This window comes from Rhinolophus hipposideros (genome assembly GCF_964194185.1).
Source record: "Rhinolophus hipposideros genome assembly, chromosome: 21".
NCBI lineage: Eukaryota > Metazoa > Chordata > Mammalia > Chiroptera > Rhinolophidae > Rhinolophus > Rhinolophus hipposideros.
In genome coordinates, this window is record NC_138067.1 from 49,594,157 (window position 1) to 49,613,698 (window position 19,542).

Sequence of the window (19,542 nt, forward strand, 5' to 3'; positions counted from 1 at the left end):
TGTGGTTCCTGTGGAGAGGGCACTGTTTCAGTGTTTTATTCATAAACAAAAAGTGAAATAGACAAGTTATGAAGGAAAATAGGAAAATGATAACAGAAGTTGTACAGAATATATACAAGTGGCAAATAAAGACATGAGAAAATGCTCAAAATCAAATTCCTGAGGAAATGCAACTAAAACCACACTGAGATAGCATTATACATTTACTAAAAGGGTTAACATTAAAGAATGACCATATCAAGTATTGGCAGGGATGTGGAGGAATCAGGACTCTCATATACTGCTGGTGGAAATGCAAAAGGAAACAATAATTTTCAATGAGTTTTTTTAAAAGTTAAACACCCACTTACCCTGTGATTTAGGCAATGCACTTTAACAGAAATGAAACATCTCTCCATATAAAGAATTGTAATGAAAAATTTCACAGCAGCTTTATTTGCAACAGCTCCAAACTGAAAATAGCTTGATTGTCCAAAGATGAATGGAGAGAAAATACTACTCAGTAAAAGAATTAACTACTCATATAAGCACCATTGATAAATCTCAGGACAATTATGCAGTATGAGGGAATGGAGGGAAAAGAATAAACATTAAAAACATTTAAAAAATTTTTTATTGGGGAATATTGGGGGACAGTGTGTTTTTCCAGGGCCCATCAGTTCCAAGTCACTGTCCTTCAATCTAGTTGTGGAGGGCGCAGCTCAGCTGCAAGTCCAGTCTCCGTTTTCAATCTCAGTTGTGCCCATGCGGTAATTGAACTGGCAGCCTTGTTTTTGAGAGCTCGTGCTCTAACCGAGCCATCCAGACACCCCTCCAGAAGCTCAGCAGCAGCTCGTCGTATTCAATCTAGCTGTGGAGGGCGCAGCTCACTGGCCCATGCAGGAATAAAACTGGCAATCCTATTGTTAAGAGCTCACACTCTAACCAACTGAACCATCCTGCTGCCCCCACTTTTTAAATTTCAATCACATAAGTGTAGAAAACTCCAAACTAATCTGTAAAGAGAGTAAATCAATGGTTGCTGTAAAGTCCAGGAAAGGCTTGGAGATAAAAGGACAGGAGACAAATATGCGAGTGACAGATGCTCATTCTAATGGTTATGATGAGTTTCACAGATTCTTACACATGGAAAAATGTATCAAAATGTAAGCTTTAAACGTGTTTTAATGCATGTGATTATACCTTACTAAAGCTTTAAAAACTATTTGAAATAAAAATCTAGATCTCCCACTCTTTTCAGAAAATAACTCTATTTTCTTAACTCTGTATTCAGTCTATAACCTCTTCTGTCCCAGCGAGGTCAGTCTGATCTCAGTGGCAGCAGCTAGCAATCAAGTAGAGATATGGTCATTATCAGGACTGCGATGATGGTTTCCTAGGTTCACACTTATGTCAAAACTTAACAAATTGTACATTTTAAATATGTGCAGGTAGTACATGTAAATTACACCTACCGAAGCTTTAAAAAACGGCTCAAGATAAAAAAATCTTTATGTCCCAATCTTTTTGGAAAATAGGTTTGACAGCCCTATATGGACTTGTCTCTCTCCCCATGCCCGCTGGGGGTCAGTATTGCCTCAGTGTAGCAAACACGTAATGAAAACATTTTCACCTGAGTAAACACAAATGCTGCCTGGGTCTAAAGAGCCACATACCCAGACTACAGATCCCCCTTTTCCTCTTTCCTGTTGTGCAGTAATGATTTTGAGGCAGACATCACTGAGAGTCTATGGGAATCCAGAAAACCTTTCAATTATTTTTATTTTTTTCTGACGACATCGGCTACACAAGATAAACATGCCTGGAGGTCCTGAGTTAATGTACACACTTATCATGCAGTCACTGTAAACATTTCTGGATGCACTTTTAGAACAGGCATGTTCCATATAGTTGGTGCAGTCTCCTCCAATCTCTATTAGGCTAGTGTCTCTGTACCAAGTACGGTTTCCTTTGGACCCAGTAGCCTTACAACCAGTGACCCCCAGCTCAATGAATTGTGGACATCAGGGAACATGACTGTAGACTTGGGGAAGACAGCCCCTCAACAATGCTGGTATAACCTGTGATATCTGCTTTGAGTAAAGGAAAAATCATGCAATACTCAGAAATACCTGAGGATCTTATAACTGCCCTCTCCTCAGGGTGATCTCTGAGACTCCTAAAACACACAACATCCAGGCCTCAGATGAAGACCAGAAAGCCCTTTAGTCCTGCCTAAGCCATCATGAACAGCAATGCAAATTTGGTCAAAACTGGCAAGTTGTTTCCAGGCTTTACAAAGGCAGAGAAAGTCTGAGACCGCTAGGAAGTTGTTCACCTCTTCATACTTGTAGAATCCCACAGTTTACAAACCACCCCATACAATAAACAGAACACCCAAGATTAAAGAGGACTTAAATAGTAAGGCCTTGATTATTGTATAAACTAAAGCAATGTGCAACAGGCACTTCTCAAGTTCATAAGTCAGAAGCTGAAAAAACTCATCACTTGTATCACATGAGACCAAGACGTCCCTGGAAAAGGTAAGTCATTTCTCTGCACGCTGCCAGCCGAACTCATGATATTCTCTAGGCCAACAATGACCCAGGTCCATGTCCAAGGTTGTCAAGGAGGAAAACCTGACCCCCTAAGGGCTCAGGTTACTCCTCGTTTGTGACAGTACATGGGTGGCCAGAGGTCAGCTTCCCTGAGCACATTAGGGTGGTGGATGATGCAAACTCTGTGGACCGGCCAGGTAGTAAAGGTGAAATGGCTTTAGCCACAAAATTATAGAAGCAACATAAACCTGGAAAGAACCCTGGGCAAATCAGAAAGTGCAACATATTTACATAAACTTTCCATATAAATGACACGTATGGGGAATCTTGCCACTGTGCATACTCAGATGTATGAGATTCAATTCAGACAGATGGCTCCTCAAAGTTTCCTCTAGTAGTGACAAGGAACAGAAAATTGTATTCCCTGCACACCTACGGCTTTTCTCTAGTGTGAATTCTCTGATGTTGACAGAGAGTAGATTTTCGCATAAAAAATTTTCCACATTCACTGCACTCATAAGGCCTTTCTCCTGTGTGACCTCTCCGGTGTTGACTGAATTGGGAACTATCTCTAAACGACTTTCCACATTCACTGCACTCATAAGGCCTTTCACCAGTATGAACTCTCTGATGATAACGGAGTTTGGAGCTACAGATAAAAGATTTCCCACAATCAGTGCACTCATAAGGCCTTTCACCAGTGTGAACTCTCTGATGATAACGGAGGGTGGAACCAGAGGCAAAAGATTTTCCACATTGACTGCATTCATAAGGCTTTTTTCCTGTATGAATTCTCTGATGGTAAGAGAGAGTGTCACTACTGGCAAATGATTTTCCACATTCACTACACTCATAAGGCCTTTCTCCGGTGTGAACTCTCTGGTGTCGAACCAGTATCGAGCTACTAGTAAAAGATTTCCCACATTCACTGCACTGATAAGGCCTTTCTCCCCTGTGAAGTCTCTGATGATAACCAAGACCAGAGGTAGAGGTAAAAGATTTCTCACATTCACTACACTTATAAGACCTTTCTCTATTATGAATTCTCTGATGTATTGAGAGGGATGATTTGTGGCTAAAGGATTTCCCACATTCACTGCACTCATAAGGCCTTTCTCCAGTATGTCCTCTTCGGTGTTTATTGAATTGTGATCTATCCTTAAAAGATTTTCCACACTCACTGCACTCATATGGCCTTTCTCCAGTGTGCACTCTGTGATGATAACGGAGGCTAGAGCTAAAGGTAAAAGATTTCCCACACTCACTGCACACATAAGGTTTTTCTCCTGTGTGAACTCTCTGATGGTAATGGAGAGTAGAACTAGATGTAAAAGATTTCCCACATTCACTGCACTCATAGGGCCTTTTTCCTGCATGAGTTCTCTGATGATAGCAGAGGGTGGAGCTAGAAGTAAAAGATTTCCCACATTCACTGCACACATAAGGCTTTTCTCCTGTGTGAACTCTCTGATGTTGAATGAGTGTCCACTTATTGTTAAAAGATTTCCCACATTCACTACACTGGTAAGGCCTTTCTCCTGTGTGAACTCTCTGGTGTAAAATGAGGTTATTTCTTCGAATAAAGGATTTCCCACATTCTCTACACTCGTAAGGCCTTTCTCCAGAATGAGTTTTCTGATGATACTGGAGGTCAGACCTAGCGATAAAAGATTTCCCGCATTCAGTACACCCATAAGGCCTTTCTCCTGTGTGAACACTCTGATGATAACGGAGGGCAGAGCTAGTGGTAAAAGATCTCCCACATTCACTGCACTCATAAGGCCTTTCTCCAAGGTGACCTCGCTCGTGATACTGAAGGGTAGAGCTACAGGCAAAAGATTTGCCACACTTACTGCACACATACGGCTTTTCTCCTGTGTGAATTCTCTGGTGTCGAACAAGTGTCCACCTATTGTTAAAAGATTTCCCACACTCACTGCACTCATAAGGCCTTTCTCCTGTGTGAACCCTATGATGATAACGGAGGCTAGAGCTAAAGGTAAAAGATTTCCCACATTCACCACACTCATAAGCCTTGTAGCCTGAGTGAACTCCTAGATGTATAATGAGATTATTTCTTCGGGTAAAGGACTTCCCACATTCACTACACTCATAAGGCCTTTCTCCAGTGTGAACTCTGTGATGATAACGGAGAGCAGTACGAGTGATAAATGACTTCCCACATACACTACACTCATAAGGCCTTTCTCCAGAATGAACTCTCTGATGATAACGGAGATCAGACCTAGAGATAAAAGATTTCCCACAATCACTGCACCCATAAGGCCTCTCTCCTGTGTGAGAGCTCTGATGATAACTGAGGGCAGCGACAGAAGTAAAAGATTTCACACAGTCACTACACTTATAAGGTTTTTCTCCAGTTTGAGCTCTCTGATGTCGAATGAACACTGAGCTATGACTAAAAGATTGAGTACATTCACTGCACATGTAACTGTTTTTTCCATTGTGCCATCCCAGGCGATGAATGAGGACAGATTTGTGACTTAAGGATTTCCCACATTTGCCACACTTGTACTGCTTTGCTCCAGTCTGAATTTTTTGATGTTGATTGAGGGTTGAATTTCCTTTAAAGCGTTTTCCATATTCACTACACATATGAAAACTTTCTCCAGTGTGGACTCTCTGGTGAACAACAAATGAGGATTTATACCTAAAAGTTTTCCCACATTCACGGCACACAAAACGCTGTCTTTCAGTGTGAACATCCCGGTCCTGAACAAGTATGTGTTGGGCATTAAAGGCTTTCTTACATTCTCCTGAAGTGTGATGATTTTTCCTTTGTAAAGTTGCTTCCCACTGGGTGGTTTTGTTTGGCTCCTCCCTGGTATGAGTGGCCTGTTGTTGGAGGTGTCCTGTGGTGATCAGGAAGTCCTTCCCAACCTCCCTGCAAGTACACGGTTTCTCTGACACATGGAATCTGCAGCTCTTCACAATCAAGGACCTGTCCACACTGCTCCTGAAGGGTGTCTCTCCCATGTGCTGCTTCTGGTGCTGGTGCATGTTTGCACTGAAATAAAATCGTTTTGCACATGCCCCACACCTCAACAGTTTCTGGCTGTGCTGTGTTCCCTGCTGCTCAGCCAAATGGAAGATGTCTCTCAAGACTGGACCACACATCTTGCAGGGGTGCGTCTTTTGGGAAGTCGGAGCTCCCTCAGGAGTCCTGGCCTGTGACACTTCTACACAATCGTTTTGTTCAGTGGGTGCCACCATATCCCCTGCTCCACAGCAGCAACCTGCACACAAAGAAATGGTGGTGAAATACACCTTTACAGTATATAAAGAGGGGACAAACCCACCAGATGTGCATCTGTCACATGCAAGCATGAATGTATAAAATGCTTTCCAAAACAAGAAAATTGGAATTCAGTTAAAAGACTGGCTGACTATTATGTTACTGGGCCTTTAAGGGCACAAAATGGTAGCGACCTCACCAGGGGAAGGACACAAGGACACGGTATGACACAGGAAGAGAGGAAGGGCATACAACTAATTTCCTCTTCCCACAGCTTCCTGCATATTCTTTTCTGCTGCAGATATGAGCCTGGGCAAAAGTGTGCATCCAAGCCCAATTAAAATCCAATTGCAATAAATTAGCTGCTGTCCAAAGTTAATTTAGGGATATATCAAAGCCAATGTTTATGAGCAATACAGAAAGAGAGTTGAAAGAAATGAGTGAGATGTGGAGTCGAGAAAGGTAAAGATTATCCCTGGGCTGGAAACCACAGTAGAAATGAAGAATAACAGAACTGACAAGTCAGCAAACTGTTAACGGTGGAAAAGAAAGGGCAGAAATGGGGTGTGGCTACTGGCAATGGCACAAAAACTCTGGTTGAACGGACACGTTCTGGAATGATGTGAACACAGCCTTGATGGCACAATCTCCAGTTACCACTCACAAGGACCATACCCCGATACCCGCTCTGCCATGACTGGAGTCATGTCCATCCCACAAGGCACAAAGGACTCTTCCCTGTAAGTCCTAGTTGGGAAACTACATGGGACATGGATGATACGAGTCCCAAGGAAAGAACAGAAAAGTGAAAGGCCAGCACTGTCCCAGAGCAACATGGCACACAACAAACCCAGAAAAAATATCTAGATGAGTGATGTCAGCATGATGGTGGAGGAAACCAGCCCTCACCACAACAAAAAGAAATTAAGAAAAATATCTACAAATGAAATTGGCCCTAGAAGGCTCAAGAGTACAATTAAGATACTATAGCAACATGGTGGAGCATAACAAGGAGAATAACCACACAAAGAGAATTGCTGGGGACATCAGCTTAGTGAAGACACCTGGAGGAAAAAAAGAAATAAGAAAGGTGGGGACCATGTGCACCAGCCAAAGGGCAGATGCCATTACATTCCTCAACATTCTTCTCTGCAGAGGACCCCAGAAGCCTTTGACTCAGACATCCTCAACAGCCCTTATACAGCTGTGGACCCCCAGTTTGCACAGCAGAGGATACCAAATGTCTGCAGGTGTGGACCTCAGCTGCCTGCTCCACAGAGGACACTGGATGCTTTCACACTAAATTAACCAATAGCCATCACCACAGGAGCCTACCAGAAAACAGTACACCAACTTGCCCCCAACAAAGAAGGAGCTATTGCTTCATTCCAGGATCAGGGAAGCCATATCCCTCAACCCTCCACATGCCCCAGGCTCCAGAGCTGCAAATGCTCCATGGATGCCCATTTTCCATAAGCTGACTCCACGGCTGTCACGCAAGTGCCCATTTCTCAGGCACCAAAGCCAAGCCATGGCCACTGTGGGGTAGCCTGCACCTCTGAACCCGAGACACTGTCTCTGTGTGTACCTGTGCAGTGGTCACAGGTTCCATTTTCGATCAGTGTGATTACCTCTCACACAGCAAAGTCGATGCCACTGCAGGCTATTCATCATCTGGGACCCCAGAACTATTGCTCTGTGTATATTCACACCTTAGAACCCAGATCCATACCTGTTCCACAGGTACCTGAAAATCAGACACCAATGCTACCACCATCATGAAGGTGCCCAAGGGCTGGCACCATGAGGAAACTGCTCAACCAAAACATTTCCCATGGGAGAAAGAAATCAGGAGGTTCTCCTCAACCTCTACTGGTGTGGACACCCAAAGCCTTAACTGTTGAGGACTTCTGCAATCTTCACTGACCTCACATGACAGAGCTGCAGGCACTAAGCTGTTGGGCCTTCTTGTAGTCAGAATTGCCATACCCTACCAACCTAGCACACTCACACCCACACACACAGGTGAAGATCTTCCCCACCAAAACCTTTCCATAAAGTCTGGAATAAATTCTGCTCTATGAAATGTACTGACGTCAACACAAGGCTACACCAAAAAACAAAACAAAACAAATGAAAAATCAAGGAAATATCAACGCCCACAAAGGAACACAATAATTTATCAATCACACCAAAGAAATGCAGATCTGTGAATGGTTAGAAAAAGAATTCAAAATAAATGATTAAAGGAAGTTCAGAAAGCTACAAGAAACCAGACAATTCTACAAAACAAAACAAAAAAACAGTCATACAAACAAAATGAGATTTTTCAGCAGAGAAATAGAAAATATCAAAGAAAACACAGAAATTATAGTGCTAAAGAATACAATGAATGAAATAAAAAATGCAACAGAGAGCATCAACAGTTAACTTGATCAATCAAAAGAATGAGTCTGAGAGTGAGAAAGTAGGTCTTTGACCCAGGAGAAAAAAATACAAGAACTACAGAGAGTGAAGAATGCCTACATGAATTATGGGTTATCATGAAACAAAACAATATTTGCATTATGAAAGCCCTAAAAGAAGAGAGAGGAAGGGGTAAAAAGCTTATTTAAAGAAACAATGGGGCAGCTGGTTGGCTCAGTAGTTTAGAGCACAGCGCGCATAACACCAAAGTTGCCGGTTCAATTCCCACATGGGCCAGTGAGCTGCACCCTCCACAACTAGATTGAAAACAACAACTTGACTTGGAGCTGATGGGTCCTAGAAAAACACACTGTTCCCCAACATTCCCCAATAAAAAATTTAAAAATATTTTTAAAATAATAAATAATGGATAAAAACTTCCGAAATCTGGGAAGAGAAGTGATCATCTAGGTACATGATGTTCATAAATCCCCAGAGATTCAATCCAAAGAGGACTGCACCAAGACATATTATAATAAACTCAAAATAATGACAAAGAATTTTGAAACCTGCAAGACAAAACAAACTCATCTCATTCATACAAGGAAACCACCATAAGAGTATGAGCGGCTTTCTTTGCTGAAACATTGCATACCAGGACAGAGTGGGATGGCATGTTCTAAATGCTGAAAGGAAAAAACTGCAAGCCAAGCTACTTTACTAGCAAAGCTGTCAGTCAAAAATGAAGGAGAGACATTGTAAATTTACTAACAATTGTCACCCCAATAAATCTAATTAATTAAAAAAAATAAATTAAGAAGAAAAAAAAATGAAGGAGAGACACTTTCCCAGACAAACAGAAGCTGAAGTAGTTCATCGCCATTTGCACTACCCTACAAGAAATGTTATAGGAAGTTGCTCAAGATGAAATGAAAGTATACTAATTATTAACATGAAAAATAAACCACTGTGAACTTAAGTATAGAGTCAAATTCAGAATACTCTAATACTGTAATAGAGAATAATATAAAAGACAAAACAGAGTATGAAAAATAACTATACTCACAACAATTTGATAATGGTTACAAAATATAAATTTTGTATATATTTTGATATATTCGTGTATATTTTGATATAAATGTGATATCAAAAATATAAAATATGTGTGGAGGGGCTGTAAAAGAGTAAAGTTTTTATATGCACTTGAACTTACCAGCTTGAAATAGAATGTTATAACTATGAGATGTGATAAAAAAATACAGTTAGTTTAAATTAAAAAAATTATTACAGTAAAATACATATTGCCATTAATTCCCTCCCAAAACACTCCCCCTTGCTTCAAACACACTTATCCCATTGTTCTTGCCACTTTCTGAAGCAGTTCTGGAAGTCCTCTTTCGTGAATGTCTTTAGTTGTGCTGTCGTAGCTGCCTTGATATCCTGAATCAATTAAAAATCTTTACCTTTCACGGTCATTTTGACTTTAGGGAAGAGCCAGAAGTCGAGTGGTACCAAATCCAGTGAATAAGGAGGATGGGGACACACTGTAATGTTTTTATATGACAGAAACGTCCATATCAGAAGTGATGTATGACACGGAGCCTTTCCATTATGATCAAACAATACGGTGAATACTGCTGCTGAGTGCCATCCAATGGAGAGGCAGGGATCTTCAAAACAAGAAGTGGCACGTTGAACCTTATTAACAGTATGTGTGCCAAGTTTCAACTGGTTTGGTGGAGTCAGTTGGCTGTGAGCTACAATTGAGAGAAGTGTATTTTCAAGTGTGCCGTAAGTCATCCTCCATCATGACAATGCTTCATGTCACACATCGCTTCTGTTATATAGCAATTTCTGTCAAATAAAAACATTACAGCGTGTCTCCATCCATCTCATTCACTGGATCTGACACAGTGCGACTTCTGGCTATTCCCCAGTCAAAATGACCATGAAAGGCAAACGTTTCGAATCAATTCAGGACATCAAGGCAGCCATGACACTGCAACTAAAGACACTTACAAAAGAGGACTTCCAGAACTGCTTCAGAAAGTGGCAAGAATGATGGGTAAGTGTGTTCGAAGCAAGGGGGAGCATTTTGAAGAGGATTAATGGCAATATGTCTTTTACTGTAATAAATATTTTAAATTTAAAGTCACCATATTTTTTGATCACGCCTCACATAAGATATTTTATATAAGACCCATAGTAACTACAAAGCAAAACCCTATAAATACACAAGAGATAAAGACATCTAGGTACATGATGCTCATAAGTGGAATAAAAGCCTACCACCAAATCATTAAATCACAAAGAAAGACAACAAAAGAGGAACAAAGTAACTACAAAACAGCCAGACAATAATAAACAAGATGGTAATAGTAGGTCCTAATAAAATTCTCCAACTAAAAGACATAGTGGCTGAATGGAATAAAACAAGACCCAACTATATGCTGCCTACGATAGAGTAACTTCAGCTTTAAGAACACACAGGCTGAAAGTGAAGGAATTGAAAAAAATATTCCACCCAAAGGGATCCCAACAGAGAGAAGGAGTAGCTATATTTACATCAGACAAATAGACTTTAAGTCAACAATTGTCATAAGAGACATAGAAGGTCATTACATAATGATAATGAGAAGATATAACAATTATGATATAACTTGATGTTATATCAACATCAAGAAGATATAACAATTATATGGATATATGTACCACACATCTAAATTAACTATTAAGCAAATAACACCATAGCTGAAGACAGTAACAGAATATTAATAAAGAATTTCAATATCTCCCTTTCAACAATAGGTAGACAGAAATTAATAAAAATATACTTGAATCAAGTAACATTTAGAACAGATCTATATATACCGGGGGTGCCAAAAAAATGTATACACATGACTTCATCTTTGTTATTATACACGTCTTCATCTTTTGTTATATACAACTTCATCGGTGTATATTGAGTATCACAATTTTAATACAGTTTTTTCCTTTATTAAAAAGTGTATACATATTTCTGGCATCCTCTGTGTGTGTGTGTGTGTGTGTGTGTGTGTGTATAATATATATGTAAACATTCCATCCTATTACAGCACAGTACACAGTCTTCTCAAGTGTGTATAGAATATTCTGTACGATACAGTCTATGTTACATCAAACAAGGCTTAACAAATTTCAGAAGACTGAAATCATCAAGTACCTTTTCCTAACACAATGGAAAAAACTAGTAATCTGTAACAGGAGGAAAACTGAAAAATTCACAAACATGTGGACATTAAACAATACAGTACTAACCAATTAATCAAAGAAAAAAGCAAAAGGAAAATAAAAGAAATTTTTAAACAAACAAAACTATATATGGAATGTGCAAAAGTAGTTCTAAGAGGAACGTTTAGAGTTATACATGCCAGTGTTAAGAAAACAGGGTTCTCAAATAACCTAAATACCTTGAGAAACTAGAAAAAGAACAAAGTTAGCAGAAAAAAGGAAAAAACAAAGATCAGAGGAAAAATAAACTAGAAAAACAAGATCAACAATATTAAGAACTGTTTTTTTAAAAATATAAACATTGACAAACCTTTAGCTAAACTAACAGAACAGAGGGAAGACTCAAATAAATTAATTCAGAAATGAAAGAAGAGAAATTACAACTGATAGCACAGAAACACAAAGGTACCCAAAAGACTACCATGAATGGTTATAGGCCATAAATCAGATTCCCTAGAAGACACAGATAAATTGCTAGAAACATACAACCTACCAACACTGAATCATGAAGAAACAGAAATTTTGAATAGACCGATAAAAAGGAAATTAAATCAGCAATAAAGGAAAAAAAATCTCCCCACAAAGAAAAGGCCATGACCAGATAGATTCACTGGTGAATTTGAATAATATTTTAAGAATGATTAATGTTAATTCTTTTTAAACTCTTCCAAAAATTCAAAAGGGAAAAAACATTTCCAAACTCATTTTAGGAGGCCAGCATTAACCTGACACTAAAATGAGACAACGGCACTGCAAGAAAAGAATATTACCAGCCAACATCCCTTATGAATATAGATGTTTAAAAAACAAACAAAAACCCACCTCAACAAATTACTAGCAAAGAAATTCAAAAGCACTTGGAAATAATCATAAACTGGAATCATGGTGGATTTATCCCTTGAGTTCAAGGACGGTTCATCATAAGCAAATCAATAAATGTGCTATACCATATTAACAGAATAAAGAAAAAATCATATAATCATCTCAATAGATGCAGGAAAAGCAATTGACAAAATTCAGAATTCATTCATGATAAAAAAACAAAAAACTAGGTGTAGAAGGTACGTACCTCATTATCACAAAGGCTGCATGTAAGCCCACACCTACCAGTGTATTCAACAGTGAAAAGGTAAAGGCGTTTTCTCTAAGATCAGGAACAAGTGAAGGATGCTCAACCTCACCATGGCTATTCAAAATAGTATTAGAAATCTTAGCCAGAACAATAAGGGAAGAAAGAGAAATGAAAAGTAAGCAAGTTGAAAAAGAAGTAAAGTTGTTTGCAGATGACATGATCTTACATAAAGAAAACCCCCAAAACACCAAAAAGCTGTCAGAATGAACAAATGAATCCAGTAAATTTGCAGAATACAAAAGTAACACAAAAAAATCAGTTGCATCTATACACTAATAATGAAATATCTCAATAAGAAATTAAGAAATCAATCCCATTTATAATAGAATTAGAAATGATAAGATATTTTTTATACTAGGAATAAATTTACACTTGGAATAAATTTAATGAAGAAGGTGAAAGATCTGGACCCTGAAAACAGTAAGACACTGATGAAAGAAACTGAACACACAAATAAATGGAAAGATACCCTGTGTGCTTGGACTGGAAGAAATGCAATTGCTACCAAAATTTCAATGGCATTTTTACCAGAAATCGAAAAAGAATATTAAAATTTAAACCACAAATGATCCCAAAAGCCAAACAATTTTGATCAAAATGATCAATAATTACAGGCATCACACTTCATGATTTAACTACATTATAAAACAATAGTAATCAAAACAGTATGGTACTGGAATAAAAACAGACACAAAGACCTATGAGGTAGAATATAGAGAGCCCAGAAATAAATCCACACAGATGTGGTCAACTAGTCTTTGACAAGGGTACCAGTACCTTACAGCGGGGAAAGGAAAGTCTGTTCTTAAATGGCGTTGAGAAAACTGGATAATGCACATGCAAAGAAGAGAAACTGGGACCCTACTTTGTACCACTCACGAAAATTAATTTGAAATGCACTGAAGATTTAAACGTAACACTTGAAAATGTAAAACTTCTTGGAAAAAAAAAAGACAAAAAACTCCTTGACATTAGTTTTGGCAATGATTTTCTGGATATGACACTAAATGCAAAGACAACAAAGGCAAAAATAATTAAGTCAAGCTACATCAAACTAAAAAGCTTCTGTAAAGCAAAGGAAGCAATCAATAAAATGAAAAGTGAGAAAATATTTGTAAAGGCTGTCTTATAAAGGATTGATATTCTAAAATATAAGGTACTCATACAACTCAATAGCAAAAAAACAAGCGAATTAAAAAATGGGTAAGGACCTGAATAAACATTTTATCAAAATCTAAAAATGGCCAACAGATATAAAAAGATGTTCTTCCTCACTAATCATGAGGAAAATGCAAATTAAAATGACAGTATTACCTCTCACCTGATAAGATGGCTACTATCAAAAAAGCAGAGATAAGTGTTGGTGAAGGTATAGACAGAATGGAACCCTTATACACTGAGGCTGGAATGTAAAAAAAAAAAAAAAAAGGTCTAACATTATAAGGTGTCAGATGGACTAGACTTATCATGGTGATCACTTCTTTAGGTATATAAATGTTATAAATGTTGAATAACTATGATGTACATGTGAAACTAATATAATATAGTATGTTAGCTATGTTTTCGTAAATTTTTTAAAAAAGAAATAAAGGTCAAACTCATAGGAACAGAGTAGAATGTCAGGATCTGGGGGGAAATGAGATGTTGGTCAAAAGGTACAAACGTTCAGTTACAACATGAGTAAGTTCTGAGGATGTAATTAAGAGCAAGGTGACGGGCCGGCCTGGTGGCTCAAGCAGTTAGAGCTCCATGCTCCTAACTCCAAAGGCTGCCGGTACGATTCCCACCTGCGCCAGTGGGCTCTCAACCACAAGGTTGCCAGTTCGATTCCTCGAGTCCCGCAAGGGATGGTAGGCTCCGCCCCCTGCAACTAAGCTTGAACACAGCACCTTGAGCTGAGCTGCACTCCCGGATGGCTCAGTTGTTGGTTGGAGCCCAGGCTCTCAACCACAAGGTTGACAGTTCAATTCCTCGAGTCCCGCAAGGGATGGTAGGCAGTGCCCCCTGCAACTAAGATTGAACACGGCACCTCGAGCTGCGCTGCTGCTGAGCTCCTGAATGGCTCAGTTGGTTGGAGTGCATCCTCTCAACCACAAGGTTCAACTCCCACAAGGGATGGTGGGCTGCGTCCCCTGCAACTAGCAATGGCAACTGGACCTGGAGCTGAGCTGCGCCCTCCACAACTAAGATTGAAAAGACAACAACTTGACTTGGAAAAAAGTTCTGGAAGTAACACTGTTACCCAATAAAGTCCTGTTCCCCTTCCCCAATAAAAATCTTAAAAAAAAAAAAAAGAGCAAGGTGACTATAGTTAATAATTATTTCATCTACTTGAAATTTATTGAGAGTAGATCTCAAGCATTCTTACTGTAAAAAAATAAATAATAAGGTAACTTTATGAGGCGACGATGATTAACTTCATTGTGGCAATTATTTCACTGTGAGTGTGTGTGTGTGTGTGTGTGTGTATCAAATCATCACATTGTACACTTTAATATATACAGTTTTATATCTTGACAAGGCTGAGGGAAAAAAGGACAGCAGTGTAAACACTGCAAATCCTGTGGTACGATGTCGAAAAGAAGCCTGTGGTTTAGATGAGTAATGACTATGACAACATCTGCAATTCCTGGCACAGGAGGCAGGAGGAAATGACAGCTAAAGGAAGGGATCAAACCCTGGGACATAGAAGTGATATGGATCTGTCCCATTAACCCAGTTTACTGGTGAAATCCATTAAGCTTACTGAAATACTGACCTTGAATCCTTTCCTAAAGGGGATCAGTACAGCAGATATTGGAGCTGCAGGGAGAGAAAAGAGCTGTGCAAACAAACCAGCCCTATCAACACAGCAACTGTCCAGAAAACTGAGGAAGCAAGCAGTGCCCACAGTCCACAAGTGAGGACAGAGCACCCCCCCGGGGAAAGGAAGGTGAGGCACGACAGAGCCTAGACCAGGTCACCGGGGAGGCTGTGAGTCTTACCCAGCGAGGATATAAGTGCAAAGTTCTCCAGCATCACATCGTGGTACAGGCATCTCTGAGCCTCATCAAGAAGCCTCCATTCCTCCCAGGAGAAGAACACAGCAATGTCCTCAAAGGTCACTCTGTCCTGTTATAAGGCACAGTTGAAACCATGAACATTCTGTTTCTGAGAACCCACAGTCCATCTCCCCACACATCTTTGCCACATTGATCCTCCAAAGCTCCCCACTTCAGAGGAATTCCACACCTAGGTGCCGTTGATGCCCACCCTATCTTCAGGGTTCCTTTATTCACTGCGTTCAGCTCTCAGCAACATCAGGCAGGACGGTACAGAGATGTAATCCAAGTTTGGCCCTAGCCTGTAGCGTCCCATCTACCCTGTCAATTAACTCCCCTGGAATGTGTAGATTGTAACTAGACTCAGCCAAAAGTGGGCTTATGCTTCACCCTCCAAGTCCCCAAAACTAGGGCCCTGAGGCCATCAACTCACACTTCTCAATATGCATATCATTTTGTACAATGTACCTCTCTCACATCTTCAGGTCCCAGTTGCATTCCCACAGCTATGCATTAAGGGAAAGCCTCATTTACTAACAAATTGTCACCCCAATAAACTTTAATTTAAAAAAAAGGGGGAAGCTTCAAATGCTACTTCGAAGGACTCTTCACATCTGATCTTTACTTCAATATTAGCTACACCGAACCACATGTGAATTGCTGATGCAGGTGACCCACCTCCACTTCTGTGATGCACTTCCTGTCAGTGGCCACAACCCTCCTCTCTACACTCAACCCTTCTTAAAACCCCAGCCCTGATGGTATCCATTACAGGAACAGTGGCTCACGATGACCGTATCTGTCCCAGACCTTATCAACCAGCAAGACGGAAACTCCGCAGACCATACCAAAGCGCACCACAAAATTCAGGTGACTCCACACAGCAGTGCATAAGCAGGAACCCTGCCTCAATGTCACCTTGTCTCGATTATTCCTCTGGCTCCACAACCATAATGTCAACTCATCCCATCAAAGCCTTAGTCACTGCAAGACGTTGTCTCACAGTAACCGTGATCACTTCTCATCAGGCAACATCCTCTTCCTGACCAACTCGTAGCACTGTCATGATGACCTGTATTCCCCCACCTATGTGATCCACCGGGGCCTGGGCTGCAGGACGTGAGCAGGCGCCCCGCATCGGAGGCTTTAGAGTTCGGGTGGGGTGAGAGCGGTGAGAGCCCGGGGGACCCGCACTCACCTGAGCCCCGCCCCTCAACGCGGCCGCCGCCATCGGACTCTGTGGGCGGGGCGGAAGCTGCGGGAGACGCGCAGCGGTCCCTGTCCAGGACCTGGCGCGGGTCACCCGGCCGGCGTCGCCAAGCCTCTGACCCGCGCCTGTGAGGCGGGGACCACGACTCCTTCACGCCTTTTCAGTCTGGCACCTGGATCTAGGCCCTGCCCTCCGGAGACAGAAGAGACCGCACCAGCAAGAATGGCCGCCAGGAGGAGGACAACGGAAGTCCCGCCCCAACAGGGTGAAATCTCATGGAAGTATTTTCATCACGGTTTTTCACTGGCTCAACTCAGCGCAGTGTCTTTTGGGTAAGGTAGTTCCCAGAGTTCTTGAGTCTGAGGGAGGGCAGTTCTCCATCCTAAACAACCAGAACTTTTGCCACAGGAGATATCCTGTAAAATGGTGCTCCTACCACAGCTGGGGTTTCTCATTGTTAACTGCTGGCAAAAACTCAATTCTGACACTGTCTACCTAAAGATGTGTTAAGAGCTCAGTCCCACTAGACTGCCCCCACCCTCACTTCATATGCTAATTGCAAGTCCAGGTTGTTTCCTGTGCTTCTAACAGACTATTACCGTATTTCCCCGAAAATAAGACCTAACCAGAAAATAAGCCCTGGATGCTTGTAATATAAGCCCTACCCCAAAAATAAGCCCCAGTTAAGGGCATCAGCCAGATGGACACATTTAGTACAACTATTGCAACACACGACAGACGTATTGAATTATAAAATAATATTAATATATAGTTAAATGTAAATAATATTATTGACATTAATACTTAAAATAAATTATAAATTATAATTAAGTATTTGTAAATACCCAAGCAGGCGCCTTTGGACAAGCGGTAAAAACGCCTATGTAGACACATGAACTCGAGACTTATTGCTGAGTGACCAATTGGAGTACAGACACAATGCACGAATAACATGCGCACTTGATTACAAACACACATGGTTGTATCTAATATGAATCTTCATAATTCAATACGTCGTGTGTTGTAACGGATGTACTTAATGTACTAGTGTGAAATAAAGAAACATTTTCCGAATTTTGGTGCCTGCAATTTTTCATTGCTCTTGTGTAGACCATGATTCTTAATTGTCATCATTTTTGTTGCCACTGGTGTCTCGTATGTCTTCAATTAACACTTGATTTAATGGTAGATTTAAAGGGAATAATATTTTGACCCCCAGACAAGATGAGTGCAAAAAAAAAACAGCTATTCCATTGAGTACAAGAAAGGAATCATGGAGGACTCCTGGGGCTAGACTCTTATGGCTTTCTGAAAAGAGAAGAAGTTGGATCTCTGGGTGGTCCAAAAATGGTGAGCAGGGTACGAGAACCTCAGTCAACAGGTGGACGAGGGAAATGCTAAGAAGCACAAGTGTGGATCAGGTCTGCAACCATTGTTTCCTGAGCTGAAAGACATCACCTGTGAATGGATTGCTGCTAGGAGAGCAAAAGCTTTGGTTGTGTGCAGAGCTGATATTCAAGCATTTGCCCTTGCAATGGCACAACAGTTAGAAATATCCCCAGAAGAATTCAAAGCACCACAACACTGGCTGGATGGCTTCCTTCAGTGATATGAACTGTCTCTAAGATCGACAACACTGTTCAAGCTGGAAGATACTGAAGTTATTAAATGTGCACTTGCATTCAAGTCCTTTGTTGATGGCATCGACTTTTCTAAATACCAACTCTCCAACACGATTGCTATGGATGAAAACTACAGTGTTTATGGGTCAAGGATCTCAAACAACAGTTGATCAGAGGGGTGCCTCATCAATCTACATTCTTTCCACTAGTTATTAAAGTGCATGTGTTACCTTTATTTTGGCAATTCGTCTGGATATAAAGCCCCACCTCTAATCATTACTAAGGGCAAAAAAAATCAGGTTGAATGTGTTTCAGGCATCTATGTTCTTGAAACCGAAAAAACCTGGTGCACACAAGTAGTTATAAGGAAGTTGGTTGATTTAATGCTGCCACTTGTTTTGTGAGGTGGCCAAAGAGGTCTGCTAGTCTGGGATGCAGCCAGCACCCACTGCGCTAAAGACATGAAGAATTTCCTTGCAGAGAGAAGAATAGATCAAATAATGATTCCCGCAGGAATGACTGCCTATCTCCAGACTCTTGCTATTACAATAATTAGCCATTCAAGGACCATTTGTGCATGGAAATCAATGACTACATTTGTGGGGACAGAGCCAGGAGTGTAGTTTCCAGGCTCTCGGCCTCATGGGAAAAGGTGCTGGCTCAGGTAGTAAATTCAACTGTGATTGGATGGCCATCAGCTGTGGCTAGTTGGCTATCAGCTGTAACCTGTGAGCCATTGGCCACTAATATGACTGCTGTGGCTATGCTAGCAGCAAATGGGGCTAGCAAGAAGATGGTGGCTGAGCTAGCAAGCAGCGGAGTGAGGGTTGTGGATCGTGTGTCTCCTGTTTCCTGTTTCTCCAATTCAGCCACCAGCAAGACTATAGTGGTATAACTCCCCTACCTATGGCTCCATGTGTGTTCCTTTTTGGCCTCACCATATCCTGTGTTCTTATATGGGGAGCGGAACAGAGATCTCGCATCTTGACCTGCGTGACAACATTGAAAATAGAATGGAGAGAAAATCAGTGTGGAAACTTTGTGAAGCCTAGTGGGCAAGAGGTTGTG

General features: G+C 40.8%; 1 protein-coding gene across 1 annotated transcript; it reads right to left on the bottom strand.

Moving 5' to 3' along the window:
* Positions 1-595: 595 nt before the first annotated feature.
* Positions 596-17,106, bottom strand: LOC308490590 (uncharacterized protein). The gene is made up of 3 exons (XM_081033050.1): positions 16,841-17,106; positions 15,586-15,712; positions 596-5,794 (listed from the first exon to the last, which is right to left on the bottom strand). Exons 1-3 carry the CDS (start codon positions 16,871-16,873, stop codon positions 2,970-2,972), a joined length of 2,985 nt encoding a protein of 994 aa, XP_080889176.1. The 5' UTR covers positions 16,874-17,106; the 3' UTR covers positions 596-2,969.
* Positions 17,107-19,542: the final 2,436 nt, after the last annotated feature.